A 26,002-nucleotide genomic window follows, 5' to 3' on the forward strand; every position below is an offset into this window, starting at 1 on the left:
CACTCCCTCAGTGCTGACCCCCTGGCAGTGCGGCGCTCCCTCAGCACTGACCCCCTGGCGGTGCGGCACTCCCTCAGCGCTGACCCTCTGACGGCGCGGCACTCCCTCAGCACTGACAGTGCGGCACTCCCTCAGTGCTGACCCCCTGGCAGTGCGGCGCTCCCTCAGCGCTGACCCCCTGGCAGTGCGGCGCTCCCTCAGCGCTGACCCTCTGACGGTGCGGCACTCCCTCAGCACTGACAGTGCGGCGCTCCCTCAGTGCTGACCCCCTGGCAGTGCGGCGCTCCCTCAGCGCTGACCCCCCTGGCGGTGCGGCGCTCCCTCAGCGCTGACCCTCTGACAGCGCGGCACTCCCTCAGTGCTGACCCTCTGGCAGTGCGGCGCTCCCTCAGTGCTGACCCTCTGGCAGTGCGGCGCTCCCTCAGCGCTGACCCTCTGGCAGTGTGGCACTCCCTCAGCGCTGACCCTCTGGCAGTGCGGCGCTCCCTCAGCGCTGACCCTCTGGCAGTGCGGCACTCCCTCAGCACTGACCCTCTGGCAGTGCGGCGCTCCCTCAGCGCTGACCCTCTGGCAGTGCGGCACTCCCTCAGCGCTGACCCTCTGGCAGTGCGGCACTCCCTCAGCGCTGGGCGTTTCCACCCAGATTTTGTCTCGAGCTGAATTGGATAATTAATTCCACCTGCAAAAGTGGTTCAGAGAATAGGAAGAACTCGTAACCATGGACTCATTATGTCACGGAGTGAGGCCATTTGGCCCATCAAATCCATGCCAGCTCTCTGTAAAACAATCTAGTCAATCCTACTCCCCCCACTCCACAGTCTATCTTTAAGTTATTCCAAAAGCCTTTCCGAATCCACTCATAAATTTGCACAGATCTCCCTCAATCTGTCTTCCTCCCAGGAGAACAAACCCAGCTTCTCCAAACTAACCTTGTCGCTGAAATCCCCTCATCCCTCGAACCATTCTGATCCCCCCCCCGAGGACCCTCACAACCTTCCTGACGTGGGTTGAACTCTCCCGGTTGTGGCCTGCCCCAGGGCTTTGTGCGCACAAAGAGTGAATCGTCTGAGTGCTGGGGCAGACGGGGAGCTATTCCAGAGCTTTGACTGGGAAAATGACGAGTTATTTTTCCTTTTCTTGTCTCCCCCGTCCCTCTCAGAGTCCCAATCCAAGCCTGACGTTCTGTGTGAAGACGCACGACCGACTCTACTTCATGGTGGCCCCAACCCCGGAAGCGATGCGGATTTGGATGGACGTGATCGTCACAGGTGCCGAGGGCTACACACAGTTCATGAGCTGAGGGGGCCAATGAGGAGCGGGTTCCTGGGTGGAGTGAGTTGCCGTTGAGCCAGTCCTTTGTAGAACCGACCTACCCTGTCCAACAGTGGAGATCGCGATGCCCGTCTCGACTGACTCTCTCTCTATCTCTCCGCCCGTCTCTCTCTCTCTTTTTCTCCCCCTCTCTCTCGTTCTCTCTGTTTGAACGCCGATTGGGGCAGCAAGTGTTACCAGCCCCATCTCACCGTGCGGAGTTCGAGTAACAGATGGATCATTTTATGATGCTTTTGCTGGAACGAAGACTTCAGAAAAATAAAGGAAAGAGAAATATCTTCACCTGTAAACGATAAAAGGGAATGAACGTTTGCCAAAGGCTCCCATCCAGTCCTCGCTTTTCCAAATGGGATAATGGACGGAGGAAAACAAGATTTGTACAAAATTAAAAAAAAAGTTAAACTCCCCGGCTTAAAAATAAAGGCAGTTTACAAACCGGAAAGAACCTCTTCAGTGGACTTCTTCACAGACCCCGTTAGCAGGGGTAGAGTGCCAGGTCTAAGCACGCCCTACGTCCTGTGGCACCTGAGCAGTGACTCAATGTGTGACTGGGGATGTTCAGAATCACCCAGTGCTCTGTGCCAGGTGACCACCTGCAAAAATGCGCGCGGACGATAGAAGCGCCCTCTTTGTGCGAGCAGACACGTGTGGCCTGGTGGCAGCTGTACTGAGTGCCGTCGCACAATCGACTGGAGAAGCTCTACCGCCTGCATTCGCGGGGAGGAAGATACTCCATCATGTGCCTTTTCAATGCTGGGCCCAGGATGTCCAAGTGCTCGGTCGATTTTTGGCATTAGCAGCATTTCTCGGGAGTTGAATCAGGGATTGAACTTTTGTAACGTTGTATTTTAAGCTCTGGTTGTGTTGTTGAATTTCTCAGTTTGATGGATGGCTTGTCTCCCCAGCACGGTAGAGCTTACCTCAACAGCCTGAGCAGGAGGAGAACAGAATAGAGACTTTCCGCAGACAATTTTTTAAAAAATTTATTATCGAGAACCCTGTAATGATTCTGCCTCCTACTCTGTGCCATAATACACAGTAACCATATCTAACTGTTCTTTATTTATAACTTGCCAGTATCATACCATGGCCAACAGAAACTAAACCAAATTTGGAACAAACTTTTAAATGTTTCTCAACAATTGGTTAAATAATTTGCGAGATTTGTTGGTTTATAGTTTATGTTGGCCTCATTAATTGAGAATGTGTTCTTACCTTGGTGAGGTTACTTTATCTGTGTCTTGAATACCAAGCCTGTTGATGGCTTCCTTTGTATCAGCCATTGTAGGACATTCTGTGACTTCTGCCAATTCAGGGCAACAAGAAGCCTTCTCCAAACGCTTGGCGTATTCCTGCTCTCTGACACTTGAGCCCAGGGACATGGTTGTGGTGCTAGAGTTGGCCTCAGTGCCCTGGCCTAGGCACAGCTAGATCCACCTCACTCCTTGATTGCCATCCGTTGGAAGTCGAGTGAGGATGTGTGACTGCCCCAGTGGTTGAATAGGTTATTCGCACTCAGATGGTGGGTCCTTGAAGCAATCAGGATAGAGTGTGTGGTGAGTTCAGCAGTGAGAGGTCTTAGTGCCTCACGGGAAGGCCTGATGCCTGTTTCTCATTGCTCACCAATCACTCTTGCTGACGTGGGTTTAGAATTTGTGTGAATAAATTACATTGTGTTTTACACTTTGGATTTTTGTTCAGCCTGAAGCTGAGTTTCCGATTCCATTTTGCATTCCTGGAATTATTCACTCCCAGTTTTGCAACACTGCCTCCAGGCCCTTCACCCCAACTCTCACTCCCACCCCCCCCACCCCCACAACCCCCCACCTCATCCCCTCTGACCCCCCCACCTCAACCCTTCTAACCCTCCACCTGACCCCCCCACCCAACCCCCTCTGACCCCCCCCACCTCAACCCTTCTAACCCTCCACCTGACCCCCTCTGATCACCCCCTCTGACCCCCCCCCACCTAACCCCCTCTGACCCCCCCCCCACCTAGCCCCCTCTGACCCTCCCCACCTCACCCTCTCTGACCCCCCACCTCACCCCCCTTCCCCTTCCTCACCCCGCCTTCCTCTCCCCCCATCCCCATCACCCCCCCCTTACCCCCCTCACCCATCACCCCACCTTACACCCCCTCACCCATCACCCCCACCTTACACCCCCTCAGCCATCACCCCACATTACACCCCCTCACCCATCACCCCCCCCCACACCCTGTCAGCCCCCCATCCCCATCACCCGGCCCATTCCCGTCACACCCCCTCACCCCCCGATCCCTGTCACCCCGTCCATCCCCGTCACCCCCATCCCTGTCACCCGCTCCAGTTTGAAGTCTGTCAGTGAGGTTGTGCCTACAGTGTTGATCGGGGAAGGATATTCCAGGATTTTGACCCAGCGATGATGAAGGAAGGGTGATATATTCAGAATGGTGTGTGACTGGAAGGGAAATGGAGAAGATGGATGGGAAATGTTCGACAGCGCGTAGAAAAAGTGGTGCTCTCCACATACAGACGTGTGCACAGAAACACACGCACAAACATACACACACACACACACACACACACACAGAAACACAGACACACACAAACACACACACACCAATACTTTTGTAAATACAGGAAACTAAATCCCAATGCGAGTTTGAGCTCTCCAGCAGATTAATGCATTGACAATCAAGCAATCTCTTTTTAAAGGTGCGTTACCATAGTTACAGATTGAATTGCACAGGGTTGTTTAACCCTTTGCTGCCTGTTTGAAAGCAATGTTCCATCATAAACTGAAGACATGAAGCTCATTAGAGCGTGAACCTGTTTGTATGAAAGTGTCACTCTCCCTGAAACTTCCATCAGCAAAACTCACTAATAAATTTTCCATTATTTAAAAAAATCAAATGTTATTCCAATCCTCTGCCTCTATTTGAGAAAGGTTTGAGCAGTATTAACTTCCATCAGGCAGGGACAGCACAGACTGTGTCGATATGAGTTGAGCTCACACAATGGTTGCCATATGGGAGCAGACACAATGTGTGCATCATTCCCTAATCCATACGGGGTGTACAGACCCTCCCTCCCAGCACTCTGACCTTACTCACGTTGTTGGACCGGAATGAACCACTGCTCTGCTAAACTAAACATCACCCACAAGGAGACAATGTTATGGTTCTTTGTGATTAAAAAGTGTTGTTTCCGAGTTAATCATCAGTCCTCCCAGTCAGAATAAATGAATATATTGTTCGTGCATCCATTATATTACTCCCAGCATCACATGACAGACCCATCCCCACCAGTACTGTACCCCAGTGTTATACAGTGACAGACCCGTCCCCACCAGTACTGTACCCCAGTGTTATACAGCGACAGACCCGTCCCCACCAGTACTGTACCCCAGTGTTATACAGCGACAGACCCGTCCCCACCCGTACTGTACCCCAGTGTTATACAGCGACAGACCCGTCCCCACCAGTACTGTACCCCAGTGTTATACAGCGACAGACCCGTCCCCACCATTACTGTACCCCAGTGTTATACAGTGACAGACCCGTCCCCACCCGTACTGTACCCCAGTGTTATACAGCGACAGACCCGTCCCCACCCATACTGTACCCTAGTGTTATACAGCGACAGACCCGTCCCCACCAGTACTGTACCCCAGTGTTATACAGTGACAGACCCATCCCCACCAGTACTGTACCCCAGTGTTATACAGCGACAGACCCGTCCCCACCAGTACTGTACCCCGGTATTATACAGCGACAGACTTGCCCCCACCAGTACTGTACCCCATTGTTATACAGCGACAGACCCGTCCCCACCAGTAGCGTACCCCAGTGTTATACAGCGACAGACCCGCCCCCACCAGTACTGTACCCCGGTATTATACAGCGACAGACTTGCCCCCACCAGTACTGTACCCCAGTGTTATACAGCGACAGACCCGTCCCCACCAGTACCGTACCCCAGTGTTATACAGTGACAGACCCGTCCCCACCAGCACTGTACCCCAGTGTTATACAGTAGCAGACCTGCCACCACCAGTACTGTACTCTCGTGTTTTACAGCAACAGACCCATCTCCACCAGTACTGTACCCCAGTTTTATACAATGACAGACCTGTCCCCACCAGTACTGTACCCCAGTTTTATACAATGACAGATCTTTACTGTATCCATCACTATATTGCATTGTCTAAAATATTCTCTTTAGACACAACCCCAGTTTGGAGAAAACCAATAGTTGTTCCAGAACTTTTCATGAAACTTTGAAAATATCCACTACTCACTGTTGCAATTCGATGTATTTTAAAGATGCAAAAGTGAAGTTGCTACAAATTAAGTGGAGTTTCATGCTGATGCGTTCAGACAGGAGAGGGGAAATGCAAAAAACTGCGATGCTGGAATCTGAAACAAAAACAGAAAATGCTGGAAAACCTTAAAGGTGCGTTATCTTGGCAATGTTTCGACTGGGAGAGAAGACGTGAATGGAATATACAAATTTTAAACCTTGATTTCAGCAGCGTGAAGTTTCTTTTTTAAAACAAAGTTATTTACACAAAACATCTGTTGGATTTTTCAAAGTCTGTTTATAACTTGTGTAAAATCAGGAAAAATCAATTCTGAGGATGTTGAGGAGCCGTATTTCAGTCCCGTTGCCATGGCATTGTGTATCACATTGTTCATTATGGATTGTTTTACTGGTTGGATTAATAATTATTCTTACCAGATTTGGCAATTAAAAGTTGTTACTTTTATAGATACAATATTTATGTAAATGAAACATTTGCTAACCCATCATTACTATTCCCACATGTAACAGATTGTAAATTTACATTATAACATCATATCCTCCCATACCTTTTATATATTAAAGCCATAACTGGCTACTGTAAAATCTGATGTATTTTTGTATTCACTTAATTCTATGCTGATTCCATTTGGTGAATTCTAACCAGGTGTTACAAGTTAGATACAATAGATATCCAAATAAGTAAGTTTATTTATAAGTCACAAGTAGCATTACATTAACACTGCAATGAAGTTACTGTGAAAATCCCCTAGTTGCTACACTCCAACGCCTGTTCGGGTACACTGAGGGAGAATTTATCCTGACCGATACACCTAATCAGTACGTCTTTGGACTGTGGGAGGAAACTGGAGCACCCAAAGGAAACCCACGCAGACACGGGGAGAATGTGCAGCTCCACACAGACAGTGGTCCAAGCCAGGATCAAATCTGGATCCTGGCACTGTGAGACAACAGTGCTGCCCCATTATCAATCATTGATACCAGTCACTGAGGTTTAGGCAGGAGAGAGAAAGAGAAACAAATGAAAAATATCCCCACCCACATTCCTGTCTACCCTGGGTCACAACCCGAGCACAGAATCCTGTATCTTCCAGTTATGATGTGGAGATGCCGGCGTTGGACTGGGGTAAACACAGTAAGAAGTCTCACAACACCAGGTTAAAGTGCAACAAGTTTATTTGCTTACTACCCTGGTGTTGTGAGACTTCTTACTGTGATTCCAGTTATAACCAAGAGTCTCTGAAGTGACATCCCTGAAGAAGATTGGTGTCAAGTTTTTTTTTAAATTGCTCCCAAATCAATATGATTACAAGTCAAGAATTTTAATTATCTTCCCAAGTACTCCAGAGGAATCACTCAATAAGTTAAGAGTGTGTTTGTTTTTTTTTGCTGAATTAGCAGTTTGTTTGGGCAGGGCTGTGATTAGAGGAGCAGGAAGGAACATTTATCAACTAGCCAGTGACTTCTTACATCAGATTTTACAGTAACAGTGAGAGAGATGCACAGGGGTTACTTTCGGAATCTGATGGGACGGGATTCTGTCTTTTGAACATGTTGTTTTATCTGCTAACTGCCAGAGGCAAAACTAAATGCAGGAAAGGGGACTCATTAGTAATGCTGCATCAATCATCCAGAGATCAGAATCAAAAACTCCTGATCCCAGGCTGCAGAGAAATGATCTTTCAATTTTTCGTGGGATGTGGGCGCCGCTGAATAGACCAGCATTTATTGCCCATCCCTAATTGCCCTTGAGAAGGAGGTGATGAGCTGCCTTCTTGAACTGCTGCAGTCCCTGTGGTGTAGGTACATCCACAGTGCTGTTAGTGAGGGAGTTCCAGGATTTTGACGCAGTGACAGTGAAGGAAATTTATTTTCAAGTCAGGATAGTGAGTGATTTGGAGGGAAGCTTTAAAATAGTGGTGTTCGCAGGAATCTGCTGCCCTTGTCCTTCTAGATGGCAGTGGCCATGGGTTTAAAAGGTGCTGCCTAAAGAACCTTGATGAGTCACTGCAGGGCATCTTGTAGATGGTACACACTGGTGACACAGTGGTGGAGGGATTAAATGTTTGAGGTGGTGCTTGAGGTGGTGAATCTCCATAACTAGGCAAAATAGAGGAATGTTTATTCGTAGGGCATGACCAGAGTTAACATGAATGAATCAAATGCTGGCACAATGTTTAGCACTGCTGCCTTACAGCACCAGGGCCCCGGGTGTGACTCCAGCCTTGACTGTGTGGACTCTGCACATTCTCCCCGTATCTGTGTGGGTTTCCTCCAGGTACTCCAGTTTCCTCCCGTGGTCCAATGATGTGCCAGTTAGGTGGATTGGTCACAGTAACTTGCCTCTTAATAGTTACGGAGATAGGTCGTGGGGTGGGCCTGGGTAAGATGTTCTGTTAGTGAGTTAGTACAGTCTCAAAGGGCTAAATGGCCTTCTTCTACACTATAGGGATTCTATAATTCTATAAATTGCCTCTTATTGGTTACGGAGATAGGGCGGGGAGTAGACTTGAGTAAAATGCTCTGTTAGAGAGTCGGTGCAGACTCAGAGGGCTGAATGGCCTCCGGCACTACAGGGATTCTATGAAAGATTCCAAATTTCTGGGGAGCTGGAGGAGGCTGTTTAACCTCTGGAAGCTGCTTTGCCACCCAATGAGATCTTGGCTGATCTGTGATTCATCTCCTTGGCCTCTGCCCCGTGTCCCACAATGCCTGTCATTAACAAAAACCTAGCGATCTCAATTTCCAATCAGCAATTGATCGAGTATCAGTCACCATGTGTGGGAGAGAGTTCCAAACTTCCTTTGTTTGTCAAAGTCTTTCCTCATTTCACTCCCGAACACTCGACCTCTCAGTTTTAGATTCTGCCCCGTAATCCGAGACCCCCTCCCCGACCCAGTGGAAATAGTCTCTCCCTATTCATCCATCCAAATTCACAAACTACTATTGAGGGGTTTCAACTCACGTTTTGGGGATTTGTACATTCTCCCTGTGTCTGCGTGGGTTTCCTCCTGGTGCTGCAGTTTCCTCCCACACTGCAAAGATGTGTGGGTGAGGTGGCAAATTGCCCCTTGGTGTCCCAAGATGTGTAGGTTAGTTACTTAGCAGGGTAAATGTGTGGGCTTATGGGATAGGCTGAGGGATAAGCCCTGGGTAGATACTGTGTCAGATCAGTTGGTGCAGACTCAATGGGCCGAATGGCCTCCTTCTGCACTGTAGGGATTCTATGATTATTAATTCCACCATCCAAACTACTCGCCCAGAAACTAAACATGATGAGTTTCTAACTGTACAATCACTGAGAGTTATTGAGGTGAATATATAAATATATTCATGGGAATCTGGATAAAGACATGAAGGAGAAAGGAATAGAAGGTCATAGTGATGCTAAGGGAGGTGTTCGAAATGATTGAGTGAATGGGGAGAAAGTGTTTCCAGTGGACGATCCTCAGTAACAGAGGCAATTAATAAATAACCCACAAGGAGGTGAGATTCCTTCTTCCACAGCAGGTTACTGTGATCTGGAATTCTGTCCTTGAATCCATCATCATTTCCATAAAGGATAAATACTTGAAGAGGGAAAATGCACAGGGCTCAGGGAAAGCACTCAGGAGTGGGATGAATCGGATAGCCCAGCTAAAGGGTTAGCACAGGCACAGTGGACCGAATGGTCTCTTTCTGCTCTCTGTGACTTGATGGAGGAGGATGGGAGGACGCTTTGGGTGGAGGATAATTGCAGTATCAACAAATGACCTCTTTCTGAGCAGGAAATGAGACATTTTCAGGCGTGAGGGCCCCTGCAATGAATCACAGAATCGTTATGACACATTTGGCCCATGGTGCCAGCACCAACTCTCCAATCGACTTAGTGTCTTTCCCCTGCCATTTCCCCATACCCCTGCACATAGTCTCTATTCCAGTACCTGGAATACTTCCAGTATTCTTGTTTTGAAATACTTGAATTCCAGTACTCAAGAGGGTTCAATACCCTCTTGAACGCCTCGATTGAACCTGCCTCCAGCACATTGCCAGGCAGAGCATTGCAGACCCCAACCACACACTGGATAAAGAAACTTTTCCTACAACATATTTGCTGCTTTTGCAAATCACTTTTAAATCCGTGCCCTCTTGTCCTTTAATGTGTGGGAACAGTTTCTCCCTGTCTGCTCTGTCCAGCACCCTCAGAATTTCGAATATCAAATCTCTGCTCCACCTTGGAGAGAAGGCAGCTGAGAGGAGCATTGATAGAGATGTTCAAAATCATGGGGAGTTGGACAAAGTAGATAGGAACACACTATATACATACATGTATATAATACATGTAAAATAGCCACACTATAGGAAGGATGTGAACACATTGGAGAGAGTGCAGGAGAGGTTTACATGCTTGGTTCCAGGGATGAGAAACATTATTATGAGGATAGATTGGAGAGGTTGGAACTGTTCCCCTTGGAGAGAAGATGGCTAACATTAAACCTGCCTGCATTCTCTCCAATGCATTCATATCTTTCCTATAGTGTGGCGCCCAGAACTGTACTTGGCACTTATGGGTGGCACAGTGGCACGGTGGTTAGCACTGCTGCCTCACAGCACCAGGGACCTGGATTCAATTCCTGGCTTGGGCCACTGTCTGTGCGGAGTTTGCACGCTCTCCCTGTGTCTGCATGAGTTTCCTGCAGGTGCTCTGTTTCCTCCCACAGTCCAAAGATGTGCAGATTAGGTGGATTGGCCACGCTAAATTGTCCCTTAATGTCAGGGGGAATAGTTAGGGTAAATGCATGGGGTTGTGGGGATAGGGTCTGAGTGGGATTGTGGCCGGTGCAGACTCGATGGGCCGAATGGCCTCCTTCTATACCGTAGGATTCTACTCCAGCTGACGTCTAACTCATGTCTTGTACAAGTTCAGTATAACCTTACTCGTGTACTCTATGTCCCTATTAATAAAGCCCTGGATACTATATGCTTTATGAACTGCTTTCTCTGCCTCTCCTGCCAAGATCTATACACAGACACATCCAGGATCTTTTCCTCCTGTTCCCACTTTAAGAATCTTATCCTTTATTTTCTATTGTCCCTCTGTTTTTTTTCTACCAAAATGCATCACCTCACACTGCCCCACTGCCTCAGACAGGAGGAGATATTTATTCCTGACTCTGACCTGTGTGTCTCACAGCGAGAACAGTGAAGATTCCAATCACACACATTCTCACTAACCTCCGAGGAATTGCTAGACTATCCCAGCCGCACTGAGCCCAGTCAATCTGTTTATTCCATCATTCCAATGGGAGTGAATCCGAATCCCAGCTCCCAGGCGGATAAAAAGGACACTGCGACTAAATCGAGTGGAATATTTCCCAGCAGTGTACTGTCCTGGTCCCTCAAACAATACAACCAAAAATCACATCAAGTTGCCATTTATCACACTCGGTCTTTGAGGGAACTGACTATTTACAAACTGGCTGCCATATTCCCTCCCCCATTATTATAAGACATAGGAGCAGAACTAGGCCATTCAGCCCATCGAGCCTGCTCCGCCATTCGATCTTGGCTGATAAATTTCTCCAACCCCATTCTCCAGCCTTTTCCCCGTAACCTTTGATCCCCTGACCAATGAAGATCTTTCTATCTCTGTCGTAAATACACTCAGTGACCCCGTCTCCTCCGTGGCAATGAATTCCACACATTCACCACCCTCTGACTGAAGAAATTCCCTCTCATCTCGGTTTTAAAGGATTGTCCCTTTACTCTGTGCCCTCGGATCCGAATCTCTCCGACTAATGGAAACATCCTCGCCACATCCACTCTATCCAGGCTGTTCAGTATTCTGTTCATTTCAACGAGATCGCCCCTCCCCGCCAATCCTGCGATGGCGACGACACTTCAGAAATAACTGGCTAGCTGTTAATTTAACTGCTCCACCTTTGGTGACCGTGCCTTCTGTTGCCTGGACACTATACTCTGCAACTGATTCCTGAACCTTTCCACCTCTCACCACCCACCCACCCTCCCAGCCCCTGCCCACCCCATTTTCCTGCCTCATTTTTACATTGGATGCTTCACTAGGTGCTGTGCGAGTGAAAGTTGTTGATAAGTCAATGTCTACGCAGTCCGCAGCCACCAAACTGAAGCAGGAGCACTGAACCTTGGAATGAACCCTGGATCTCCCTCTTTAAACACAGGGACTGCACACCGGATGGAGCAATAAATACATCAGAGCATTCCGGAACAGGGAGCTTTCCTTCTGGAAGGGAAAGTGGACAGGGGAAATTGGTTTCGCAACTTTTCAACTCCTGTTAAATACGCCCACCAGTCTGCTGGTTGCGACATATTTAATTATTAGCTTTCATAAAGCTAATCTCAACTTATAAAGAAATCTGTGTTTGCACAAAATGATCAGCTGCTGCAAGGTGTGGACTGGCGGGAAAATGTTTTTGCAAATCAAACAGTAACGGCTGCTGGGTGTGAACTCAGGAAGTCCCAGAAGCCTTTCCAGCCAATGTAACAGGGTGGCACAGTGGTTAGCACTGCTGCCTCACAGTGCCAGAGACCAGTTTAGGTCACAGCCTGCACATTCACCCCGCGCCTGCACAGGTTTTTCCCCCCACAGTCCGAAAGATGTGCTGGTTAGGGTCCATTGGCCATGCTAAATTCTCCCTCAGTGTACCCAAACAGGCACCGGAGTGTGATAACTAGGGGATTCTCACATTAGTTTCATTGCAGTGTTAATGTAAGCCTACTTGTGATACGAATAAATAAACTTTTTTGTATTTCGCTGCCGTGACGCAGGAAACACAGCAGCCAATGTGCGCACAGCGAGATCCCAGAAACAGCAATATGACCATGACTAGGTAATCTGCTTTGTGATGTTCTTGAGGGGTAAATACTGATCAGGGCAATGGGGAAAACACCATTCCTGTTTAAATACTACTGCGAGATCTGGTGCCTCCACCTGAAAGGGCAGATGGGGCCTGGATTGAAACGACTCACTTGAAAGGCAGTGCCGTGCTCCCTCAGCACTGCGCTGGAATGTCAGTGTGGGTTATAGGCTCACATCTCTGGAATGGGAATTAATTCCACGAGCTGAGATGAAATTGTTGCAACCAAGGGCAGCACAGTGACACAGTGGTTAGCACTGCTGTCTCACAGCGCCAGGGACCCGGGTTCAATTCCTGCCTTGGGTCACTGTCTGTGTGGAGTTTGCACATTCTCCCCGTGTCTGTGTGGGTTTCCTTCGGTTTCCACCCACTGTCCAAAGATGTGCGGGTTAGGTGCATTGGCCATGCTAAATTGTCCCGGGATGCATAAGTTAAAGGGATCAGTGAGGTAAATATGTGGAGATTACATGCAGACACAGACAGACACACACATAAACACATACAGACATGCACACACAGACATACTCACAGACACACGCATAGACACACAGGCACATACACAGACACATCCACATACAGATATACGCACACACACAAACACACGCACACATAGACACATGCACATACATGCACACAGATAGAACGCACAGACACAGACACACACATAAACACTCATACACAGAGATAGATACACAGACACATGCACACACACACAAACACATATACACAGAGATAGACACACACACACACACACACACACACACACAGGCACTGGACAGTTTGCCTAGCTGTACATTTTAAAATATATAACTTAGATCTTTTTAAAGTCCAATATTTCCTGTGTATAATTTCAGGGTTTTTTCTCCAATATTATAACTTTGCTTTGCAATAACAATTATCGATAATCACACACATTAAACTTTAGATCCAATTCCCATTTTGCCAGTTTACTCTCCTTCACCCTGAAGGTGCTGGCCCTCACTGGGCTGCAGTATCACACAGCCAGGCTGTGATTTCCCAGGCAGGTCATGCTGGGCAAGTGGCAGCAAATAGTCTGACTTTGAAGAGCATCCAAGACACCATGGTGCTGTTCTCTGCTGCCCACAGGTGGGTGTACCTTGCAGTGATGGTGGGGGTGGTGGGGAGAATGTGGATCAGGGATAACGGGCACCGTTGAGGGGCTTCTGCTGGTTCCTCTGCTGATCACAAGCCCAGGGCAATTAAGGCCAATTTCCACAGCCAGGAATCAAACCTGCCCCATGTTGGTTCACAGCTCCACCACTGGATGGCAGACTTGCCCAGCGAAATGTTATTGTTGTACCGGAATGGATTAGTCGGATTTCAGCGTACAGTGAATTAACTAGATTTATCCAGAAATAATCTGACACCCACAATAAAAAAGGGTTTAAATCCCAAAGGGAAAAATAGAATTGTGTGTGCCTAGAGTGCTACACAAGCGGCTAAGTTTAAATTTACTTATTCGTGTCACAAGTAGGTTTACATTAACACTGCAATGAAGTTACTGTGAAAATCCCCCAGTCACCACACTCTGGCACCTGTTCAGGTACATTGAGGGATAATTCAGCATGGCCAATGCACCTAACCAGCACACCTTTCAGACTGTGGGAGGAAACTGGAGGAAACCCATGCAGACACAGGGAGAACGTGTAGATTCCGCATAAATAGTGACCCGAGCCCGGAATTGAACCCGGGTCCCTGCTGCTGTGAGGCAGCAGTGCTCACCACCGCGCAGCCCAGAGGAGAAGTTTAGGGAGGGAATTCCAGAACTCAGCGCCTGCGCAGGTGAAGGTTCCGGCACCAGTGGTGGAGCACTTAAAAATGATGGAAATGCCGGAATTATGGGATGCGGAGGTCACGGGAGGGTCATGGAGATAGAGGAGATTACAGAAGACAAGACCAAGGTGGGATTTGACTGCAAGGATAAGAATTTGAAAGTCAGAGTATTCATGCAACAGGATAGAAAGGGTATCAGTAAGCACAGGGGCAATGGGCAAACAGAATTCTGTGTAAGTTAGGACATGGGCAACTTCAGTTTTGGATGAGCTCAGGTTTATGCAGAGATGTCCAGTTCTTGTGATGCAGAGTAAAATATCGACAGGGAAATGAGTCAGTGCTAAACAGGGACTCTAAATGTCTGCAAGTGGAAGAGGAGACTGGCAGGGTTTGCAGGTTATAGAGAAAGAACGTGCACAACCTCAGAATTAAGGGATGACCCTTTAGAACCAAAATGAGAAGGAATCTTAAGCGTATTGATAGGCAAAGGGATGTGAGTCTACAGGTACACAGGTCACTCAAAGTGGCAATGCAAGTGGAGAAGGTAGTCAAGAAGGCATACGGCATGCTTACCTTCATCAGCTGGGGCATTGAGTTTAAAAATTGGCAAGTCATGTTGCAGCTTTATAGAACTTAGGCCGCACTTGGAATATAGTGTTCAATTCTGGTCGCCTCACTACCAGAAAGATGTGGAGGTTTTGAAGAGGGTACAGAAAAGATTTACCAGGATGTTGCCTGGTGTGGGGGGTATTAGCTATGAGGGGAGGTTGGAGAAACTTGGTTTGTTCTCACTGGAACGACAGAGGTTGAGGGGCGACCCTGATAGAAGTCTACAAGGTTATGAGGGGCACGGACAGAGTGGATAGTCAGAAGCTTTTCCCCAGGGTGGAAGAGTCAATTATTAGGGGACACAGGTTTAAGGTGCGAGGGGCAAGGTTTAAAGGAGATGTACGAGGCAAGTTTTTTTTACACAGAGGGTGGTGGGTGCCTGGACCTCGCTGCCGGGGAGGTAGTGGAAGCGGATACGATAGTATCTAAGGGGCATCTGGACAAATAGGATGGGAATAGAGGGATATGGTCCCTGGAAGGGTAGGGAGTTTTAGTTCAGTCGGGCAGCATGGTTGGTGGGCTGAAGGGCCTGTTCCTCTGCTATAATTTTCTTTGAATTTCATAGAATTCCTACAGTGCAGAAGGAGGCCATCCAGCCCATCGACAACAATCCCACACAGGTCCTGTCCCCATTTACCCTAGCCAGTCCCCCGATATTAAGCAGCAATTTAGCATGGCCAATCCACTAAGCTGCTCATCTTTGGACTGTGGGAGGAATCCAGAGCACCCGGAGGAAACCCACGCAGACACAGGGAAAATGTGCAAACGCCACACAGACAGTGACCCGAGCCGGGAATCGAACCCAGGTCCCTGGTGCTGTGAGGCCGCAGTGTTAACCGCTGTGCCACCATGCTGCTCTTCTTCAGCCAGAGGGTGGTGAATCTATGGAACTCTTTGCCACACAAGGCTGTAGAGGCCAGGTCATTGCGTGTAATTAAGGCAGAGACAGATAGGTTCTTGATTGGTGAGGGGGATCAAGGGTTACGGGGAAAGGGCAGAAGAATAGGGTTGAGAAACTTGTCAGCCATGATTGAATGGCCAAGCAGACTCAATGGGCTGAATGGCCTAATTCTGTTCCTATATAGTCTTATGGATGAGGCAGCGATTTAGACACCCAAATCTCTGGGACCCAAATTTAAATCTTATTCAAGTTAGTGACATGGGAACCGCGTCAGTGGCTAACTGCAGCATAGTCACTGCTGGAACATGGGAAATGCAAATTTGTGCACAGGAAGATTCCACAAGCAGTGCCGAGGCAAACGAGCAACAATCGTTTTTTTCAGGTGATGTTGGTTGAGGGATGAATGTTGGCCAGGATACCAGGGGAGGGGTGAGGGGGGGAAACCTTCCCCTGCCGCTCCCCACTGGGTTTCAAACTGTAGCATCTTTTGCTTCCACCCGTGAGGACAGGTTGGGCCTTGTTCTCATCTGAAAGGTGACGTCTCTAGGATGGTCAGCCTGGCTGGGAGGGGGTCTACAGGATGTGTAAATGGACCAACAGCAACACAAACTGCCTGAAAACACTAGAGCGGTTATTATTATCAGAACTGTGGGAGGCGATGGCCCTGTGGTATTATCACTAGACGATTAATCCAGGAACTCAGCTAATGTTCTGGGGACCCGGGTTCGAATCCCACCATGGCAGATGGTAGAATTTAAATTCAATATAAAGTATCGGGAATTAAGAATCTACTGATGACTGTAAAACCATTGTTGATTGTTGGAAAAACCCATCTGGTTCACTAATGTCCTTTAGGGAAGGAAATCTACTGTCCTTACCTGGTCTGGCCTACACGTGACTCCAGAGCCACAGCAATGTGGGTGACTCTCAACTGCCCCTGGGCAACTAGGGATGGGCAATAAATACTGACCCAGCCAGCTTCGCCCATGTCCCACGAATGAATAAAAAAAAGTCTATTGCTGAGCCTATCAGTGTTGATGGTTAGTAAAGTCTTTTCAGCAGCAGATTTTTGGGGAAGAGGACATTTGTCTGCAGTCCAGCAGGTGGCGATACCGAGTCAGTAATTAGCTTTTCCATGTCATCCGAAATGTCTTCATGCCCTTCAAGAACAAGTTGACTTCTTTCACTGGTACAGACAGGAAAAGGAGGAGTGACCACAGCTTGAATTATTTGTTTAACTAAAGGTCTGTTTGCAGTCCAGAAATGTCCCTGTTCTTGCCCTGTAGAGACTGTACAGGAAACATTCATGCCCTCAATGATGATCCAAGGAGAAGCCAAGCAGCGCCAGATTACATTTCATTGTGAAATCTCACCCGGCTTTTCAAAAAGGAACCGTGAGTTAAACAGTATCACGTAAAGCTTTGCGTCTGAGCTTGAGTCTGCGTCTCGTGTATCTCGTGTGTACAGTACTAATCGCAGAGCGCAGAGAAAATCTCAAGCAGAGATGATGCCGGCACACACAAATCCTTAAAATGTGGGATTAATAAGGTGATTAAAAAACCACGTGGAGTTCCTGAGTTTATAAACAGAGGAATAGGATACAACAGCAAAGAGATCATTCTAAAACTTTCTAAACCCCAGGTTAGGCCTCAGCTGGGACGCAGCGCTTCAAGAACAGTGTAAAATCCTTCGAAACAGGAGTTCTTACCAGGACATATCAGGGTCAAGGGATGTCAGGAATAAAGTAAGGACCGTTCTCCTTAGAACGGAGAAAGTTTAAACAGGTTTGGCCAGAGTGGGTGTAGATAAATTATTCCCTCTTGTGAGTGGATCAATAATCAGAGTAAAGAGATTTAAAGCCATCGCCAAATGATCCAGATGAGAAAAATGTGGAATCTTTACCACCTGGATTTAGAATAGAATCCCTACAGTAGAGAAAGAAGCCATTCAGCCCATCGGGTCAGTACCAGCCATAACCCCACCTAGGCCCTATTCCCATAACCCCCCAAAATTTTCATAGAATCCTAGAACCCTGCAGTGCAGAAGGAGGCCATTCAGCCCAACGTCTGCACCAACTGCAATCCCAATCCTATCCCAATAACCCCATGAATTAACCCTAGCTAGACCCCCTGACACTAATGCCAATCCATCTAACCCGCACATCTTTAGACTGTAGGAGGAAACCCACACAAACCCAGACCCTCCACATTGACTGAAGTCCCTCATCCCCAGTAACGTTCCAATAAATCTCCTCTACACCAAATACAATTCCTCAACATCTAATTGTTCTCCTCCTAGTGGAGAAGGTTAAGAGAGAATTTGTTTGAAAATCAGGAATGGTTTTGATGGAGAAAGTAAAGAGAAATTGTTTCCAGGGTCAGTAACCCATCAACACTGATCTAAGATAATCAGCAAAATAACCATAGAATAATAGAATTACAGGTGAATAGGTTACAGTGAAGGAGGAGGCCATTTGGCCCGTTATGTCCATACTGGCTCTGTGAATGAGCAATGGACCTAGTGCCACAACCCAACATCCCACATTCCTCAAAACCCATCCTAAAGTCTGGTGTCCCAGTCCTACATTAGCCTCTGGGGTTGCTGAATGTATTTGGTGAGGTGCAGTCTCTCTGCACCCATGTCCCTGCTGTTGGGCACTGAGGGCAGCACGGTGGCACAGTGGTTAGCACTGCTGCTTCACAGCGCCAGGGACCCGGGTTCAATTCCAGCCTTGGGTGACTGTCTGTGTGGAGTTTGCACTTTGTCCCTGTGTCTGTGTGTATGGGTTTCCTCCCACACTCCAAAGAGGTGCAGGTTAGCTGGACTGGCCGTGCTAAATTGCCCCTTAGTGTTAAGGGGATTAATTGGCTAGCGTAAATGCAAAGGGTTATGAGGATAGGGACTGGGTGGGATTATGGTCGGTGCAGACTCGATGGGCCAAATGGCCTCTTTTGATACAGTATGGATCATATGGTCACCCATCAGCCAATTATGCAGCATCCAGCCAACCGCTGGCCAATTAGAGTGTAGACTGGCTCCTCATGGTCCAGTTGTCAGTCTACTCCCTCCCATCGCTGCCCACCCCCAGTAAAGTTTTTAAAGTTTATTTATTTATTAGTCACAAGTAAGCCTTACATTAACACTGCAATGAAGTTACTGTGAAATTCCCCTAGTCGCCACACCAGTCAATGCACCCTAACCAGGATGTCTTTCAGAATGTGGGAGGAAACTGGAGCACCCAGAGGAAACCCGGGCAGACACGGGGAGAATGTGCAAACTCCACACTATCAGTGTCTCCAAACCGGGAATCGAACCCAGGCTCCTGGCTCTGTGAGGCAGCAGTGCCAACCACTGCGCTGCCCCTTTAATAACTAATAAATGAACACCTTCAAGGAAAAATAGAAGAAATACAACTCTTCATCTGAAAGCAAGAATTACAATTGTTGCCAAGAATTGTTTAATTCCTCTCTTGAGTGTTATTTACAGCAGTGATGAATCAATCTTCATTCCTGTAGGAGTTAGGGCAATCTTGTGTAAATGAGTAAATCTCAGTCACTTGGCTGTTCAGTCCAAATCCGAGTCAGACTGCGCTCAGAAGGTAACATCAGTATCAGGGAGTCGGGGGCTAAGGGGAAAGGGCAGGGGTTAGAGTGGATAGTTCAGGAACAACGGGCCGAAGGATCTCCTTTTGTGCTGTACCAGACTACACCCAGAGAAGAAAAACAATAAAAGCTAAAACAAACTTTGGGCGCTTGCAGCCAGGATGGTTTTATATGCTGCACAGATTTAGCAGGAAGTCAGCAAGAGGTATAGTGGAAACTTCAAATGAGTGAGCAGAGAGCGGTCAAACCAGCGACTGACCTTGGGCAGCTGGAACTAATGCCCAAACAGCCTGAGTTCAGCAGCAGCCGCTCTGGGGAACTCGGCCTCCCTCCCTCTCTCGGAGTCAGTGCTGGAGGTTGTCAGCACTGGGGAGTTAGCGCTGGGGCCCCGTTATACAGAGATCCGAAACTAACAGGAGCACCGTTACTGCTGTAACACAGGGCAGAGACTCCCAACTGTCCCGTAAGCTCAAGGTAACTTTACTTCCCGTTTGTCTAAAAGTTTCTCAGGACAGTTACAAAGTAAACACTAGTATCACTTTGGACCTGTTGTTTTATTGACACATTGAGGGGATAATTGAAAGTTAAAGTTTATTTATTAGTCACAAAGTAGGCTTACATTAACACTGCAATGAAAGTACTGTGAAAATCCCCCTAGTCGCCACACTCTGGCGCCTGTTCAGGTACATTGAGGGAGAATTTAGCACGGCCAATGTACCTAACCAGCATGTCTTTCAGATTGTAGGGGGAACTGGAGCACCTGGAGGAAACCCACACAGGCATGGGGAGAATGTGCAACCTCAGCACAGACAGTGACCCAAGCTGGGAATTGAACATGGGTCCCTGGTGCTGTGGGGCAGCAGTGCTGACCACTGAGGAAGGAGTAGGGCCCATTAAAGACCAAAAATGTCACCTATGTGTAAAGCAGGTGTTAGTTGGTGCCTAATGAATGCCTTGCCTCTGTCGTCACAAAAGATGTGGAGTTCTTGGCGTTGGACTGGGGATGGGCACAGGACAACACCAGGTTAAAATCCAACAGGTTTATTTGGTAGCACGAGCTTTCAGAGCTCTGCTCCTTCATCAGGTGAGTGCGGCACTCCAAAAAGCTTGTGATTCCAAATAAACCTGTTGACCTTTAACCTGGTGTTGTGAGACTTCACAAAAACAGGGATGATGCAGACATCTTATTGAAGGAGGAGGCGTGTGAGCTACTGGAGACGATAAATCTAGGGGGAAAGGAAATATTAATGGAATTCGCATCACAGAAAGTGGGTAAATCACCAAATGTATCTCGAGCTGTTACAAGAAACCAGACAGGAAATGGCAAATGGTCTAACCATAATTTTGTAATCCTGACTGGATACAGGTGAAATGCTGAGGATTGGATATTTGATTTATTGTCACATGTATTAACATACAGTGTTGTTTCTTGCGTGCTATGTGGACAAAGCATACCGTTCATAGAGAAGGAAAGGCGAGAGTGCAAATTGTAGTGTTACAGTCATAGCTAGGGCGTAGAGAAAGATCAACTTAATGCAAGGTAAGTCTATTCAAAAGTCTGACGGCAGCAGGGAAGAAGCTGTTCTTGAGTTGGTTGGTACGTGACCTCAGACTTTTGTATCTTTCTCCTGACGGAAGAAGGTGAAAGAGAGAATGTCCGGGGTGCGTGGGGTCCTTAATTATACTGGCTGCTTTGCCAAGACAGTGGGAAGTGTAAACAGAGTCAACGGATGGGAGGCTGGTTTGTGTGATGGATTGGGCTACATTCATGACCTTTTGTAGTTCCTTGCAGTCTTGGGCAGAGCAGGAGCCATACCAAGCTGTGATACAATTAGAAAGAATGCTTTCTATGGTGCATCTGTAAGCTACAAACCTTTATCTAATAAGGGAATGAGGGAGAGACAGAATATTCAGTCTTGGTAGTGGGAATCCGTTCTGAGTAGTTCAGATTAATCAAGGACAGTCAGCATAGACTTGTTAAGGGAAAGTCATAGCTGATTAATTTGATTGAACGGGGGGGTTGATGAGGGGAGTGTGGTTGATGTGGTCTATATATATTTTAGCAAGACTTTTGACAAGGTCCCAATTTTAAAAATATAAAGCTGGTGTGATCCTGGGGAGTGTAACAAGCTGGAGATGAAGCTGGGGCTCAGTGCTACGAAACAAAGGGGAACAGTTGACGGATGATTTTGCAACAAATTCTAAAGTTTGGGATCAGGCCTGGTGGCTTGTTTTTCAGCTGGCTGAGGCATAATGGGCCAAATGGCCTCTTTCTGTGGTGTAAAGTCTCCATGAACTTGGCGGGAAGGATATTTGGGGTGACACGGTGGCAAAGCAGTTAGCACAGGGTTCAATTCCAGCACTTGGTCACTGCCTGTGTGTAGTCTGCACGTTCTCCCTATGTCTGCGTGGGTTTCCTCCAGGTGCTCCGGTTTCTTCCCACAGCCCAAAGATGTGCCGGTTAAGTGGGTTAACCATGCTAAATTGCCCCTTAGTGTCAGAGGAACTGGCAAGGTAAATACGTGGATTATGGAGATAGGGCCTGGGTGGGATTGTTGGTGGTACAGACTTGATGGGCTGAATGGCCTCCTCCTGTACTGTAGGGATTCTATGAAAAGCAGCAAATTATTTAAATGAAAAGAGATTGCAGAACTCTGTCAGACAGAGGAATCTGGGTGAATTTGTGCATGAATCACAAAAATATGGCACAGTGGTTAGCACTGCTGTCTCACAGCACCAGGGACCTGGGTGCAATTCCAGCCTTGGGTCACTGTCTGTGTGGAGTCTGCATGTTCTCCCCGTGTCTGTGTGGGTTTCTCCTGGGTGCTCTGGTTTCCTCCCATAGCCTGAAAGACGTGCAGGTTAGGGTACATTGGCCATGCTAAATTTTCCCTGTACGCAAACAGGCACTGGAGTGTGGCGACTAGGGGATTTTCACAGTAACTTCATCGTAGTGTTAATGTTAGCCTACTTGCGACCAATAAATAAACTTTAAAAATAAAACTTTTGTGCGCAGGTACGGCAAGTGGAATGTTGGTGTTTATTGCAACGGGAATGGAATATTAAAGTAGGGAAGCTTTGCTACAGTTGTGGGGATGTTGGTGAGACCACATCTGGAGCACTGCGTACTGCTTGGTCTCTTTAAGAAAGATATGAGAAGCAGTTCAGGAGAATATTCACTCGGCTGATACCTGGGATGGGGAGGAACTATCTGAGGAAAGGTTGGGCTGGGATCCGTTACAGTTTAGAAGAATGAGAGGTGAACTGATTGAAACACTAGATGCTGAGGGGAATGACGGGGTGGACACTGAAAGGATGTTTCCCCGTGTGGGGAAGATTAGAAATATGGGCCACAGTTTAAAAATAAGAGGTCTCCTACTTAAGGTGGAAGTGAGGTGAATTATTTTTCTCTGAGGGTTAGGAGTCCATGGAGCTTTTCCCCCAGGGAGCAGTGGAGACGAGGTCTGTTAAGGCAGAGGTGGATTGTTGGTTAACAAGAGAGTCAAAGGTTATCAGGTATAAGAGGGAGAGAATGAGAAGTTAAGGCCACAATCAGTGATCGTAATGAATGTGGGAGGAGATTCGAGGGGCTGAATGGTCTATCCATGCATCTAATTTATATGTACACAATAATTTCAACACCAATAATCCATTTTTAAAAGCTGGTCTATAATATTTGCACTTCTATCTCTTTATGACGAGGAGATGGTATCTAGCATCGATTATTAAAGCATTTGATTTGTGTTTGTGTACAAAGATTAGGTTCAGAACCACCTGCCATTTATTCACATCTGCCTTCCACCTGTCATTCTTTCAGCAGAAAGTGAACTGTCTATTACATCCCCCTCGCTCCCCTCCCTCCCCACCGTTCCCTCCCTCCCCTCATTCCCCTCCCTCCCCTCGTTCCCCTCCCTGCGTCCACCTTGCTCCCCTCCCCTCCCCTCCAATCCCCGCGCACTACTTGCTCCCCTCTCTCTCCCCTCCCCTCCTTGCATCCCCCTTGTTCCTCTCCCCCAACCCCTCCCCACTTGTCTTCCTTTCTCCTATTTCCACCTGACTTGCTCTCTTTCCTCTCCTGGGACTAGATGGACTGGGCAGGTTCCACTCTATTCCCCTGTGCCTGAAGTTTGAAACCTGAGAGTATTGGGCATTGGTCCAGGTTTTGTCAGTGAGTTGAGCTGTTCCATTTTTAGCAGCCGTTCACGATACAGATAGAAGCTGGAATTGGATTTCAGGCTATTAAACAAACCCATTGCAATATGAACACGAAGAAACTCAATCTCCAGCCAATAATTGAATTAATGACAGAATGAACTATAGTTACAGCTACAGAGTGAAGTCCAGCCTGTGTGTTTACACTGGAGGTACTTACTCACCCAGTTAGTTAACAGGACCATCGGAATTACTGGACTTTGGAAGACGAAGGGAAATTTAGTTCACCATTTGCCGTCTTGGTGATATGATGGTAATGGAGTTGTTGACCAATTAGTTATCAATAAATCTACAACAACCCAGGGGGAGGAAATCCCCAAATGGTGGAGGACTTTGGGAATCATAAATCCAATTCTATCTGTCCTTTCCAGTTTAGTCTACACCCACTGCACACCATGGCTTGGATTGATCATATACTGTTAATACAGTGTTAACTCTTTCCATTGTCTTCCTGAGGAGTCTGTTCCACAGACTGACTGCTGACTACTGTGGTACAGTGGTTAGGGACCCGGGTTCGATTCCCTGCTTGGGTCACTGTTTGTGTGGACATTCTCCCCATGTCTGCATGGGTTTCCTCTGGGTGCTCCAGTTTCCTCCCACAGTATTGAAGTATAATATAGTTACAATATGATAGTATTGAAGTGACAAAGCGCTGATCCAAGGTAGGTGGAATAAAGGTCCACACTGTCTAAAGCAGAAACATGAGCAGATATATGCTGCCACCCTGGTTTTGCTGTTCTGTACACCATGAAGCAGATTGCCATAGTTGACATTATCTGGTCTTTCTTAGAATCCTTATAACAATAATGTTCCACCTGTCAATCATCCTTTCCTGCAAGATCATGTCCAATACAAATAATTTTCCGAATGACTATTGCCCCTTATTGTGCCACACTCAACCATCCAGTATAGAAGCTGCGAGGGGCAACTCCTGGTTTGTATCAGTGCTGACTGTTGTAAAAGTAGCAACAATTAGCCTCAGTACTTCGGCACAAGAGAGAGGAAGAGCGTAGAGGTTTACAGCATGGAACCAGACCCTTCGGCCAAACTATCACCTCTGGCAGCTTGTTCTAGGCACTCAACATCCTCTGTATGAAACAATCCAAAGATGTGCGGGTTAGGTTGATCGGCTATGCTAAGAAATTGCCCCTTAGTATCTAGAGATGGGTAGGTTAGGGGGATTAGTGGATAGAATATGTAGGGATATGGGGGTCGGGTCTGGATGGGATTGTGTTCGGTGCAGACTCGATGGGCCGAAGGGCCTCTTTCTGCACTGTAGGGATCTATGATCTGTGTTCATTTTCTAATTGCTCCTCTGGACATTTCTGTATCTCTCCTCTCTCGCTTTAATCCTATGCCCTCTAGTTTTATACTCGTCTACCTTTGGGAAAAGATATTGACTATTTAGCTGATCTATGCCCCTTAATATTTTATAGACCTCTATAAGATCACCCCTCAGCCTTCTTTGCTCCAGAGAAAAAAATCCCAGTTTATCCAGCCTCTCCTTTATAAGTGAAACCATCGAGTCCCAGTAGCATCCTAGTAAATCTCTTCTGCACTCTTTCTAGTTTAATAATATCCTTTCTATAATAGGGTGACCATAACTGTACACAGTATTCCAAATGTGGCTTTACCAATGTCTTGTACAACTTCAATAAGACATTCCAACTCCTGTATTCAATGTTCTGACCAATGAAACCAAGCATACTGAATGCCTTCTTCACCACTCTGTCCACTTGTGACTCCACTTTCAAGGAGCTATGAACATGTACCCCTAGATCTCTTTGTTCTGTAACTCTCCCCAATGCCCTACCATTAACTGAGTAAGTCCTGTCCTGGTTCAATCTACCAAAATGCATCACCTCACACTCTGTCTGCCACTCGTCAGCCCACTGGCCCAATTGATCAAGATCCCGTTGTAATTGGAGATAACTTTCTTCACTGTCCACTATGCCACCAATCTTGGTGTCATCTGCGAACTCACTAACAGTGGACCCAGCACTGACCCCTGAGGCACACCGCTGGTCACAGGCCTCCAGTTTTTAAAGCAGCCCTCTACAACCATCCTCTGGCTTCTGTCAAGAAACCAATTTTGGATCCATTTAGATACCTCACCCTGGATTCCATGAGATTTAACCTCATGCAACAACCTGCCCCACTGTCACCCAGTGCACCCTGCAGGTGGCAGCTGCCACCAAGGAGCGATGGGGTATCTCCGCACTCAAGAAGGCGCTCTTGGCCAAGGGCTGCGACATGAGCCGCAACAACACACGGATTAACCAGACGGTCAAACGGCTGGTTCGGAACGACTCGCTGGTGCAGACGGCCGGGGTGGGAGCCTCGGGCTCCTTCCGCTTCAATCGCTCCCGGGTT

General features: G+C 47.4%; 2 protein-coding genes across 9 annotated transcripts in view; both read left to right on the forward strand.

Annotated features, from left to right (window-relative positions):
• Positions 1 to 3,020, forward strand: part of phldb1b (pleckstrin homology-like domain, family B, member 1b) — a 315,522-nt gene extending 312,502 nt beyond the window's left edge. For all 4 annotated transcript variants that reach the window (XM_080214763.1, XM_080214764.1, XM_080214765.1 and 1 more), the window contains one exon: positions 1,160 to 3,020. In XM_080214763.1, coding sequence (XP_080070889.1) covers positions 1,160 to 1,300 — 141 coding nt within the window. In that variant the 3' untranslated portion in view covers positions 1,301 to 3,020. The remainder of the gene's footprint in view (positions 1 to 1,159) is intronic.
• A 13,986-nt stretch (positions 3,021 to 17,006) lies between these two features.
• nlrx1 (NLR family member X1) overlaps positions 17,007 to 26,002 on the forward strand; it is a 53,235-nt gene continuing 44,239 nt past the window's right edge. For 3 of the 5 annotated variants that reach the window (XM_080214748.1, XM_080214754.1, XM_080214755.1), the window contains exon 1: positions 17,019 to 17,209. The gene's annotated coding sequence lies outside the window, so the exon portion shown is untranslated. Of the gene's footprint in view, positions 17,210 to 19,758; positions 19,892 to 26,002 lie in introns of those variants that run through there. The other 2 variants (XM_080214752.1, XM_080214750.1) reach the window with 2 other exon arrangements.

Source organism: Carcharhinus amblyrhynchos, chromosome 29 (assembly GCF_965287045.1).
Source record: "Carcharhinus amblyrhynchos chromosome 29, sCarAmb.v2.hapA, whole genome shotgun sequence".
Taxonomy (NCBI): domain Eukaryota; kingdom Metazoa; phylum Chordata; class Chondrichthyes; order Carcharhiniformes; family Carcharhinidae; genus Carcharhinus; species Carcharhinus amblyrhynchos.